We start from the raw sequence: 12,812 nt of genomic DNA, 5'->3' as shown, positions 1-12,812 counted from the left end.
GGGAAGTAGAAAAAGTCAAGATCTCCTGAGTAAGTTGGGAGCATGGGGACCTTGAGGGAGGGCTAAAGAGGAGGGGAGAGGCAGGGAGGGGAGCAGAGAAAAATGTAGAGCTCAATAAAAATCAATAAAAAAAGAATAGAATCTTAAAAAAACTTTCTATTGATTTGTCAGATGTTATCCTATTTAAAGATGTCATTAAATGAATTCAATAAAATTAATTTGATGTTAATTTTGGGGTGTGTATGTGAACGCATATAGTGGACATGTTTGTATTTATGCATCTGTGCATTTGGTATATGTGCATGTCTGGATTGCTGGTTTTTTATCTCTTGGGCCAAGGTCTCTTACTGAATCCAGCACTTATCAAATGGCTAAGCTGCCTGCTCAGTGGACTCTGGAGATTTGTCTATCTCCACCTTCCTAAGATAGAGTATTGCTAATTTTATAGTTTGAAATTCAAGAGACAAATAACAGCAAGTAGTTCAAAAAGGATCAGTATTTTACTTCTTAGTGAAATTAAATCATGGAACCTCTCACCAAAGGAAAAAATACAATTATAATTTGCTATTTAACATAGAATATAACTTTAAAAATGTAAGTAAATAAAAATTTCATATGTACATACTTAATTATTTGTTACAGGGTTATTTGTTTGCTTTTTAAACTTATAATCAAGACTTCATTAATTCAAATCATGAAATAAAAAACTGATATTTTTAAGTGTAATGTTAAATCTCAAATCAAGAAAGAATAAACAAATTTGTCAGAGATAATTAAAGTCATATGTGGATGTAAAATTGTTACTTTGCAAAAATATGTACTTAAGAGATCATTGCAATTCATAATTGGAAAAACACATTAAAAATAGCTATAATTTGTCTCACGAACAGTATGGCATGTAAGATTTCTGTTCTAGCTTGGTTTCTGCTGCTGTGCTAAATCACTGACTAAAAGTCACTTGGGAAAAGAAAAGGCTTATTTGGTTTGTAAATTATAGTTTATAAGCTGGGCGGTGGTGGCACACACCTTTAATCCCAGCACTCAGGAGGCAGAGGCAGGCGGATCTCTGTGAATTCAAGGCAGCCTGGTCTGTAAGAGCTAGTTCCAGGACAGGCTCCTAAGCTATAGAGAAACCCTGTCTTGAAAAACCAAAAAAAAAAAACCCCAAAGGTTATAGTGCATCACCAGGGGAAACTAAAGCAGAGACCACTGAGCATTGTTTCTTACTGTCTTGCTTCCCCTGGCTTGATCAGCTTCCATTCTTTTACAGCCTAGGCCTGGGAAAGATAGTATTGTTGGCAGTGAGCTGGGTACACCCATATGAGTGAGCAATTGAGTATATGTCCATAGGCCATCTGATGGAGGCAGTTCTTCAACTGAACTTCTCTGCTCAGGTGTGTCAAGCTGACAGTCACATTAACCAGGATACTTTCCTAAGGATTTTGATGCATCAATCCTTAGCACTTTGTTATCACAACAGGAAATAGTCAGACAAGGAAATAAAAAGAATGATAGAATAGTGGAAATATAAAATATTAGATAGCACTATCTTTTTAATATTATACCCAAAATTATTTCTATTTAAGAACATACATTGATATAGTATATATTAGTAACATTAGTATGTATGTATCATAAACAATGCATTAACGTTTCCTAATAGGCATTATTTACAGTTTAAACAAATATTAGGGAAGTGGATTAATTCCTATTAGCCAGACTTTTTAATTTTATGTAGAATATTATCATTTCTCATAGTTTTTACATTGCAAGGTTAATTTATATTTTATGCTAAATTACATTTCAGTTTTCAGAGATTACATTGAAATGGGAGGAGTTAGGATGAATCTATTCTTGGTTTTTATAGTAACTAGATTTACAAAAACAATTGTTAATGGGGTCTTTTAATTCATTCTGTCAGTCTCTCTTTTTTGCTTGAAGAACAACTAAATATACCATGTTACTCTTTAGGAAAATCTGTTATTAATGTTAAATGTTACTGGGTTTTATTTTGTTAGTGGAATCATTTGTGGCATGTTTCAATACAGAAACCTTCTTTTCTAATTTTTTACTGTTTATTGAGATTACAGGTGTATTTTAACCATAGGTGTTTCCCTGATGAATAATTAAAAAAGCTGAGTGGGCTGGAAGTTAATACTAACTTTTCTCAGTACTGCTGTATTTTCTCTGGTGGGTTATAGGTTTCCTTTAAAGAATAGCCTGAAGTTGTTAGAGTTGCTGGGTGGAGATTCAGTGAAGGGAGATAAACCAAGGCAAAGAAACACCTGGCGAGTCTTTGATGAGCTATTGGGAAAGTCTGATCAAATTATACTTCATGCAATTTATTCCTAAGGTCAGTGGTCTTATTTTTTTTGTTTGCTCTGCAAGCTAATTTTTCTAGATATTGTATATAGACAAATAGAAAATGTATTTTCAGTGATTGAATGAATTTTAAAGTAATGTATAGATTAACTTGTGGATCAATTTCTCATGTGTGTGGGATGAAAATTCTTGAAACTATCATCACTGAAACTACCCTTCATACATCTAGGTGTCTGTGGAGTATCATCATACAGCAGTTGCTTGGCTTTTAAAATTATTGCTGGGTGTTTGGAAAAAAACTGAATATTACTTACGTTTGATTGTGCACCACATATCAGTACTGTGGGTTTCATATATATTTTAGTTTTCCAAACTCACTTAATATATTTGTTGATTCTAAGAATGAATGTTACGTGTAGATTTTCTACTCTTTACTGTTAAGATTTTACAGTTACCACAGTTGTAACTGCTAGAGGAGTTAGAAAATGTAGTTCACCTTGAAAATGATCATGGCTCAGGGAATAAAGAAATTGGGTCAAGCTTAAAATAAATGCAGGTGCAGTAGCAAAAACTTTTAATAAAAAATTAAAAATATTCATAGTACTGAATTCAAGCTACTTTTTTATCATATATATATATATCTGATTTTTATTGAGCTCTACATTTTTCTCTGCTTTCCTCCCTGCCTCTTCCCTCCCCTTCAGCCCTCTCCTATGTTCCTCATGCTCCCAATTTACTCAGGAGATCTTGTCTTTTTTCTACTTCCCATGTAGATTAGATCCATGTATGTCTCTCTTAGGGTCCTTGTTGTCTAGGTTCTCTGGGACTGTGATTTGTAGGCTGTTTTTCTTTGTCAAGCTACTTTTGTTCTGTTAATGTATTATTAGTTTCTAAATGAGGTGATTTTAATGGCATTCTCTTGTTGCTCAAGATAATTGCATGAAATACTTTTCACATTGCAACTCCCTTTTCAGTTGTTCTGGTAAATTTCAGGTAATTCTTAAATACGTTTGTTAGTTCTTTGGTGATCTTATAAATACCATTTATGCTATAAAATTTTGTTGTAAATTTGTCTCATATGTCAAATTTAATGTTCAACATTTAGCCATTTTTATTAAATCATACTATTGATAATGATAATGTCATAAATTTTTAATAGTATAGGAGTTTCCTCAGTGCTGTCATTAGAGAATAAAATATGCTGAAGAAATGATTTTCTTCAATAAAAGTGTACTTATTTAAGAAGAAAACTGTAAAAGTAGCTAACCATTTAATCTGAAATATTTTTTTATGTTCTTCTAGGGATTAAGGAATGGCCATGTACTCTTTATGAGAAATAGTATTCTGAGTTTCCTGTGGTGAAGCTATATAGTTATTGTTTGGTATCTGATGTATCAGGTTTTGTTTTTGGTCCCCCCTACTCTCCCCTTCCTGTGTACCTCATTGCTATTAACAAATACCTGCCAAGAAGAAGCTTGTCAAGAAAAGGGAGGAAGGCTTTGTTTTGGCTTGGATCTTAAGACATACAGTCCCTTATGATGGAGGCGCTGAGCTGTGCTGCATGCTTCATGCTCTCTGCTCCTGACTGGAGGCTCAGTGACTTCACTCCATAGCTGTGCTTTCTCTAAAGTAACAGACCATCTCCTTTACAAGTACAAACCAAAATAAACCATTCCTCCCTTAGGGTGCTCTTTGCTTCTTCTTCTTTTTTTTTTTTTAATTTTTTTTTATTGAGAAAAGAAGAAAAAAAAAACATAAACAAAAAACAAGTTTCCGCCTCCTCCCAGCCTCCCATTTCCCTCCCCCTCCTCCCACCCTTAACCCCCTCCCCCCACTCCTCTCCCCCTCCCTCTCCAGTCCACAGAGCAGTCTGGGTTCCCTGCCCTGTGGTAAGTCCTAGGTCCTCCCCCCTCCGTCCATATCTAGGAAGGTGAACATCCAAACTGGCTAGGCTCCCACAAAGCCAGCACATTAAGTAGGATCAAAACCTTGTCAGGAGTTTGTCCATGATGATGATGAAAATAACTGATAGAGAAAGCTGCTGCCGAGGAATTGGTCTGTTGCTGGATGGACCTGACCACCTGCTTAGAGAGAGGCCTCTGGAATTGAATTGGCAGAGAAATATGGGAGAATTTGGGACTCTCCTAGTCACTTGTAAGCAGAATTTAGGCATTCTGAAGAAAAACTGGAAGAGCAGAAAATGCTGAGAGAAATTCAGAAGATGGAGGCTCAGCTTCTGGGGATTCAGAGGGAAATGAGAACTTGTTGGGAGCTGGGTAGAGGATGTAGTGTTACACTCTGTCAAGAAGCAGGTTTGATTGTGCAGAAGTCCTGAGAGAGTGGGTGGCCGCATTAAAAACAATGCACTGGTCTGTTGGGCAGCGGAGATTTCTAGACAGTAGGTAGCATTCTGGCTGTGTCGTGGTTACCGTTTGCTGCTCTTAGCCAGGTCTGTAGTCAGAAAGTGCGGCAAACAGAGCAGAAAGTCATGGGAAATGTACGATTTAACTAGGAAAGGATTGTAAAAAAAATTCCAAAAGTTGTAGACTGGGAAGGTGTGGAGAAAGTAGCTGTGATTGTTAAAGAAATGAACTTCATTAAAGAGAATTGGCAAGCTCCACTTGTAAAAACAATGGAGTCGGTAGGAAATGTGCACTGAGTGCAGGATGCCACTCATCAAAGGCTGAATCTGTGACAATGAAAGTTCATTTGAAAGCAGAGAATGCTGCCTAAGGGGTTCCCTGTGGAATAGAAACTGCTTAGGAATTATTTTCTCACATTGATTCTAGAGGGCCACCACAGCTCTGCTCCAAGGGAACCAGGCTACATTTCCAACAGAACTTGGCAGTGCTGTCCATGTGGTACTGGTTTTCCAGATATGAGAGATGAAAAAGCAAGGGGTCATAGAAGCATGAATCAAAGTTCCCCAAAACCACTAAGGACAGGCAGTATGTGGCAGTCAGATTCCCTGTGCTGAATCCTTATGATGAGCTATGAAGTGACACTCATGTGACAAGAGAAGCCCCAGGGTGTTAGAGAGGCCTGGGCCATGCATCATGCACTGAGGAAGGCTGCAGGGTGGAAGCAGGCGGCAGGGCTTCCCAGTCGTGATTCTGCAGATCCCACAGGACAGCTATGTAGCCAGAGGATTGCCCTTTTAGTCTTCAGTCCTGTGTACTATGACTGTGTGGTATTTCCAGAAAGGCTTAAGTGAGGGAAGACTAACCTGTGAATGTGTATGGCACCATCATGTAGGCTAAGATTCTTGATTGAATATAAATGAAGTATCAAAAAGCAAAAAGCAAGCTAAAGCCAGGTGATGGTGGTGCATGCCATTAATCTCAGGACTCAGGAGGCAGAAGCAGGCGGATCTCTGTGAGTTTGAGGCCAGCATGGTCTACAAGAGCTTGTTCCAGGACAGACCCCAAAGCTACAGGAAAACCCTGCCTCAAAAAACAAAACAAAATAAAACAAAAGACCAAAACAAAGCAAAAATGAAATAGAACTTTAAAATCAGAGGTCTTTTTAGCTTTATCTAAGTACTGTCTTAGCCCCTGCTAGTATTCTGAAAATGCCTATATGGCTGCCTGCTTGTGAACCTCCTTTATATGAAGGTAACCACCTGCAGTTTTCTCTGGCTGCTATTAAAATGGGCAGACAGGGCATTCCCTTTATATTTTACAAATACTGTAATAGCAAAGTGGGTGCTTTCAACCTCATGCTTACTTATTTCAAACAGTGAAAATATTTAAACCATCCTGTAAAGTGCTCTAGTGACATTTGGTTTGAATCTTTATTTAAAAACCAGTTTCCCCATTTTGTTCGTATTTAGTGGAAATCATCTTAGTTTCAGGTTGTGCTTTAAGAAGAGTATAGGGAAAAATTCATTTTTTTCTTGCCACAGAAGTTCCAATAGAAGTAGTGGAGGTACTGCCAGGGTATGTCTGTTTCCATAAAACAAGCAGAACAAATTCCATGAACCAAAGCCACTAAGTATAGTTTTCAGAGATGGTAGGACATAGTTACTTTCCCTAGAAAAATATCCCAAATGTAGGCACACCCATTAGCCACAGAAAAATGTTCGAATAAATGCTACTTCAAACCTGTACACTTCCTTTTCATGGAGCTATTAAAGGGATAGTAATCCACTATAGCTATAATTTTTTTCCTTTTGTTTTTCTGTTTTCGACCTCCCACATGCTTTGTTTTTAGATTGGCTCCCTGAGTCTCTTTCTACAGCAGCGCCTATGCGAGCTGCCTCCACCGTGACTGCTGGCTTGTAGATACACTTGTGATGCAAACCCATGTGAAGCATTGTAGAATAAACATGAGGCATGCTTTGCATTAGTCATAGAAAAAGGCACAATGATGTAGACCTAGAAAGCAGGTTATTTTAAAGTGCTTTTTACCTATGTTCCTTGAAACCTTTGGTGTAGTCTTTCAAAAATTCTTTTCATTTGTCTCTCAAATATTTTTAAGGTTTTTTTTTAATCATCACTTGAAACATTAGTTGATTGCCTCTATTAAATGTGTGTGAGAACACATTGATACTGTGTTAGAAAAGCAGGAGAGAGATCCCTATTGCTAGCGTAAGAACACACAAGAGACCTAACCCTAGAGGGGCTCCCAGGTGCCCAAGCTGAGGTCCCCAGTTAGTTCCTTGGGCAGTTGAGAATAGGGAACCTGAAATGACCCTATCCTTGAGCAATACTGACGAATATCTTGCATATCATCATAGAACCTTCATCTGGTGATGGATGGAGATAGAGACAGAGACCCACACTGGAGCACTGGACTGAGCTCCCAAAGTCCCAATGAGGAGCAGAAGGAGGGAGAACATGAGCAAAGAAGTCGGGACCACGAGGGATGCACCCACCCACTGAGACAGTGGAGCTGATCTATTGAGAGCTCACCAAGACCGGCTGGACTGTGACTGAAAAAGCATGGGATAAAACTGGACTCTCTGAACATGGCGAACAATGAGGGCTGATGAGACGCAAAGGACAATGGCACGGGGGTTTGATCCTACGTAATGTGATGGCTTTGTGGGAGCCCAGCCAGTTTGGATGTTCACCTTCCTAGATATGGACGGAGGTGGGAGGTCCTAGGTCTTACCACAGGGCAGAAAACCCTGACTGCTCTTTGGACTGGAGAGGGAGGGGGAAAGGAGTGGGGGGAGGGGGAGAAGGGTGGGAGGAGGGGGCGTAGGGGGGGAGGAGGGGGAGGGAAATGGGAGGCTGGGAGGAGGTGGAAATTTGTTTTTTTTTCTCCTTTTCTCAATAAAAAAAGAAAAAAAAAGAACACAGCTCTCAATAGCTGAGTCCTAAGTTTATGAAATGCCAGCTGCTGATGAGAAATGGATTGGATTTCAAACTTACCTGCACATTCAATTTTCCTTTCTGTCCTTGATAGGAGGCCTTGACTGAAAATAACAGAATTTAAAACTTGCATATTTTTAGTGATACACATTTTTGTTAGATAGTGATTTATATATTTAAAGGTAATAAATATTTATTTTATAATCTGCTGTTCCTCGTGCAATCTAATTTCATCTTCATAACATGCCTCTGAGGTTGGAACCGTTTGTTGTTCTTTATTCCTGCGGGTTAGGCGAGGGTTACGCGAGGAAAGACACAGACACGCGGCGGTCCCACGTGGTACACTTTTAATGGGAGGGGGAAACACTAGGAAAAGTGAAAAGAAGGGGCAAAAGGGAAGGGACAAGAAGGGGCGAACTCTTGGCTTGTCTTTGCTTTTAACGGGGGATGCAAAGGCTTCTGGGAAATGTGTCCCGTGCTTGCGTGCGCTGGAGTCCAGAGGGATGTTGGGAGTTGTAGTGTTGCAAGAGAACAACATTTCACCCTTTTGGTTTGATTAAAAAAAAATTGGGGGACCTTAAAGGGTAGGGAATGGGGGCGTAGTCCAGTCTCTCATGGCTGCTTCCTGCTGGCTTTGGGCGTTGAGGGGTCCAGGGAATGTCCGATTATCTTGGCAATCTCCCCTTGGCGTTTGTGGTCGCTGGTGTAGTTGGTCACTGATGTCCAGGGTTGCTCCCTGGTGTAGTTGGTCACTGATGTCCAGGGTTGCTCCCTGGTGTAGTTGGTCACTGATGTCCAGGGTTGCTGGCTGGTGTAGTTGGTCAATGATGTCCAGGGTTGCTGGCTGGTGTAGTAGGTCACTGATGTTTGAAGTCCTGGCTGTCGTCTAAGGCGGCCGATTGAAGAAATCTGTGTGGCTTTTCCTGAGTAGCTGGGTCATCATTAAGATGCTGGAAGGCAAAAGTTGCATTAGTAAAAGAAAAAAAATTAAAAGAAGGGGGGGGGAATTTTTGGGGAGCTGGGGTGAAGGGGGGGGAGAGGGTCTTAGGATGTCCGGGGTTAAGAAATGATAAAAAAATTAAGTGATACTTATTCCTTTGTGTTTGATCCGTTGGGCTGGCATCTTGAAGCTTAAGGAAACTGTCTTAAAAGAAATAGATTCTAACCATACATCTCTTAACATTTCGGGGGCCACTGCTGCAGTCAGCGGCTGGCCTGTTATGTTAAAGAGCTTTGTAGAGGAGAATCTGCTTACCACTTGGCTTCGTATTTGATGGGGGTACCTGTAACGACAGCTAGACGGTTATTTATGAATTTAAAGAAGGGAGGGTGCGTTAACACAGCGACGGATCGGGACCATTGTTTCCCTTAGACTGTAGTAGGGGGGCTGAATCCGGCGTCCTTTGGAACTTAAGAGTACAGGGTCCGGTTTGAGTCACCGTGTATGAAGGATTATCTTGAGCTGTGGAGATAAACGGTTTAAGATGTGACAGGTGAATCCAATGAGGAATTCCTTTAAGCTTGGCAGCTGTGGGAGTTAAAAGAATTACTTTGAAAGGGCCCTGCCATTTAGGGGAAAGGGGTGAAGGGCGCTGGCCTGGGGGTGAGAGTAATACCTCATCCCCTATTTTAACATGTATTAGCACATGGTCGAGGTAGTGAGTGATCTGTGAAGTCCCATAGTAGTGAGCTTAAGTGGAACAGGAGGGGAGTGAGCAGGTGGTCAGGAAGAGGGGAGGTCTCCGATGAGAAGCCGGGGGTTAAGACCGGCCGCCCATACATGAGTTCAAAGGGTGAGATGAGGAGGGGGCCCCTTGGAAGGGCTCAGAGTCGGAAAAGAGCTAAAGGCAGGAGCCTTACCCAGTCGAGGTGGAGTTCTTGTGACATCTTAATGAGGGCTTCCATTAAAGAGCGGTTAGTTCGTTCTACCTTACCTGACGACTGAGGATGGTACGGTATATGAAAATTCCAGGGGATCCCGAGCGCTTTATACAGATTTTGAGAAATCTGAGAAGTAAACTCTGGCGTAGCAGTCGGGTTGTCGGTGGAGGAGCCCGGGAACCTTCAGTCTTCCAGAGCCAGACCCAATAGGTCAACCTGGGGGTCCTCTGGGGCGGCTGCCCCAACGTCACCGAACGCATGAGGGCAGTCTGTGGATCAATGACCCTCCCTGTGACACCTTGGGCAGGGGCCCCTTGGGTCGCGATGGGGATTGGGGCACGCCTTTGACCAGTGACCTGTCTTACCACACTTGAAGCATGGGCCGGGGGGCGGGGGAGCCGCGCGGAGGGCGGGCAGTGGAGTCCATCACCTCTGCTGGCCTGGCGGGTGCGGTGATCACGTGGCAATGATTTCTGGCCTTGTCATTCCTTGAGTGGTAGATCTTGAAGGCCATCTCCAGGATCTGTGCCTGTGGAGTTAAGGGACCCTTCTCCAAACGTCTGAGCTTCGCCTTGATGTCTGAGTAGGACTGGTTGACAAAGTGGGACATCAGGAGCTGTCTGCCCTCGGTGGATTCTGGATCCATGTTTGTGAACTGTAGCATAGCTTTGGTGAGCCGGTCAATGAATGCGGAAGGATTCTCCTTTGTATCCTGAAATATTTCTGCAAGTTTAGAATAATTGACTGGTTTGAGAGCCGCCTTTCTTAATCCCACCAGGAGGCAGGTTAAGAATCGGTCTCTGGCCAGAATGCCCCCGGGGGAGTTGTAATCCCAGTGTGGTTCCTGTTCAGGCACTGTCTCTGCACCGGGTGGATGAGAAGGCTGGGTCTGGTGTACTTCATCAGCATGCAGTCTCGCCTGCTCCCAGACCCGTCGGCGTTCCTCAGGAAGCAAGTTGTTAAAGGGAATCATATAAATATCATGATAAGTTAGGCTGTAAGATTGGGTTAAATATTGAAACTCTTTTGTGAAATTAGTGGGGTTAGCCGTATACGACCCTAGTAGCTTAGAAATATGTGAAAGTTCCGATAAGGCGAAGGGGACGTGCACCCGAAGTGGGCCCTCGACCCCAGCTACCACTCGTAAGGGCAGAACGGTAGCTGGTTTGGGTTGATCAGGGTCTGCTGCTGCGGCAGTGGCTCACGAGCGCGTAAGGGGAGGGGTGAAATTAGGCGCAAGGCGGCGGGTGGGGTTAGCGCCTGAGGGGGTCTTGGAAGACCGAGGCAGAGGGGTGGGGCGGGGAGGTGAGACAGAAGAATCCGAAGTCGATTCGGCCAGCCTGCTGCGCCTCCTGTGACGGGAAGAAATTGTTAATTGTCTTCGCAGTCGAGTCCTGCTGCGAGAGATGTTAGGTGAAGCTGGATCGGAAAGGCTGGGATATATGAGACGGGGGGAACGAGATTTTTTGGGGGATTCAGAGGAATGGGAAGGCGACCCAGAAGGATGTTTACGCGGAACTCCTGGAGACCTAGGAATGAAGCGTTTAGAGGCGTGGGGAGAAGGTGTAGGCTACTCCTTTTTGTACCTAAAAGAAACTTTTGAAGGAGGGGGGATAGAGGAGGTGGCCCCCGATTGGGCAGGGCGGGAAGGAGTGGTCCCACGAGGTCAGGGAGGCGGGGGGTCGTCAGCGGGGTCCATGGTCGGAGCGGAGGGTTCATGGAGGGAGGGTAGAGCCAAAAACATGTGAGCCGGTGAACAGTGTGACGAGGTAGATGGGTCAGTTTTTAGAGCCATATAAAAGAAGGCCATCACGTACATTAATTCCTTCCATTTAGCTGACCGGTGACAAAAATTTGCCAGCTCCCACAGAGTGTCAGGGTCAAATGATCCCTGGGAAGGCCAGCGGATAAAACCTTGTAAATTGTATTTAGGCCAAGTCTTGGAACAAAGCCGTGTTAACTTGGAAAGTTTTATGGAGGGAATGTGGGTGTGAGGTTCGAGAGCTTCCAGAAGCTGCCCGAGCGGGGAAGATGGAGGGATTGGTTTAGAATTTTTTGAGCCCATGGCCGAAGTGTAGCCCAGCCGCAAAAAGCTACCAACAGAGTACCGCGAACACGGCAAGCCAAAAACGCAGGCATCCGAGCGAATTTGGGGCGTGTTAACACTTAACTGCCTCGAGCCCAGCAACCGTACGGGGAAGAAAAAGCCCCGGCTGGGAGGAGACGATTAAGCTTTTTAGGAGGTGCCGCAAGGAGCGGCCCGAAAGGGGACAGGAAAAAGTTAGAAAAAAAGGAAGAAAAGAAAAAAAGAGAAAAAGCCCAGAGCACCGAACTCCGGGTGCGCGGACTGAGCGTTTCGGCCAAGGGCAAAAAACCGGGGGAGGCAGGTTAGCAACCTAGCCCTAGCAGGTGCACAAAGAAAGCCGGCCGGACAGTCTTTGAACGCCCGGAGGGGGAGGAAGTCAACCCAGGGTAACTCACGGATCAGGATGAAGCGGTGGAAATGGCCGTGGAGAACAGGTGGCGGTGAGCGAAGGCTGTCGGTTCTTTAGACCTTGTCGGTTAAACCCAGAGGCAAAAGCCTCGGGCATCGGACGGAGAGGTCTCCGGGTCGAGGACGGCACCAAAATGTTGTTCTTAATTCCTGCGGGTTAGATGAGGGTTACGCTAGGAAAGACACAGACACGTGTCGGTCCCACGTGGTACACTTTTAATGGGAGGGGGAAACGCACTAGGAAAAGTGAAAGGAAGGGGCAAAAGGGAAGGGACAAGAAGGGGCGAACTCTTGGCTTGTCTTTGCTTTTAACGGGGGATGCAAAGGCTTCTGGGAAATGTGTCCCGCGCTTGCGTGCGCTGGAGTCCAGAGGGATGTTGGGAGTTGTAGTGTTGCAAGAGAACAACACCGTTATCTTAATTTTATAAATGAGTCTTTCAAAGCCAGGTAACTTATCAATATTATACAGCTAGAAAGTAAACAGAATCAAGCTTGTCTCTTTCTGTTAAATACTGCATATTATTTTCCTTGTAAGTGAATTAATCTCTTTTCTCCCCCTCACTTTATTTCATTGGGTACATTAACAAATATCATATTAAATGAAAAACTAATTGATAACACTGTGATGGGATTTCATGATAACTTAAGAACTCAACCATTAGTATTCATTAGTATTTTATTATTTATATTTATTTTATTAGTATTTATTTAATAGTTTTCTTGTTTGATTATAGTGGTAGAAACTTTTCTGGCTCACAGACATACACTTTACACAATTTTTTGGTGATTCAGAAGAA

At 43.0% G+C, this 12,812-nt stretch overlaps 1 protein-coding gene across 4 annotated transcripts in view; it reads left to right on the top strand.

The window, feature by feature from the left end:
* Positions 1–12,812, top strand: part of Gtdc1 (glycosyltransferase like domain containing 1) — a 355,136-nt gene that overhangs the window by 104,365 nt on the left and 237,959 nt on the right. For 3 of the 4 annotated variants that reach the window (XM_041631624.1, XM_041631626.1, XM_041631623.1), the window contains exon 3: positions 2,202–2,353. The exons of the other annotated variant lie outside the window; for it this stretch is intronic. In XM_041631624.1, coding sequence (XP_041487558.1) covers positions 2,300–2,353 — 54 coding nt within the window. In that variant the 5' untranslated portion in view covers positions 2,202–2,299. The remainder of the gene's footprint in view (positions 1–2,201; positions 2,354–12,812) is intronic. 4 annotated transcript variants of the gene reach the window in all.

Source organism: Microtus oregoni, unplaced genomic scaffold (assembly GCF_018167655.1).
Source record: "Microtus oregoni isolate MIOR12 unplaced genomic scaffold, Mior012 000037F_ref0000500, whole genome shotgun sequence".
NCBI lineage: Eukaryota > Metazoa > Chordata > Mammalia > Rodentia > Cricetidae > Microtus > Microtus oregoni.
This window is presented reverse-complemented; position numbering and strand designations above follow the sequence as displayed.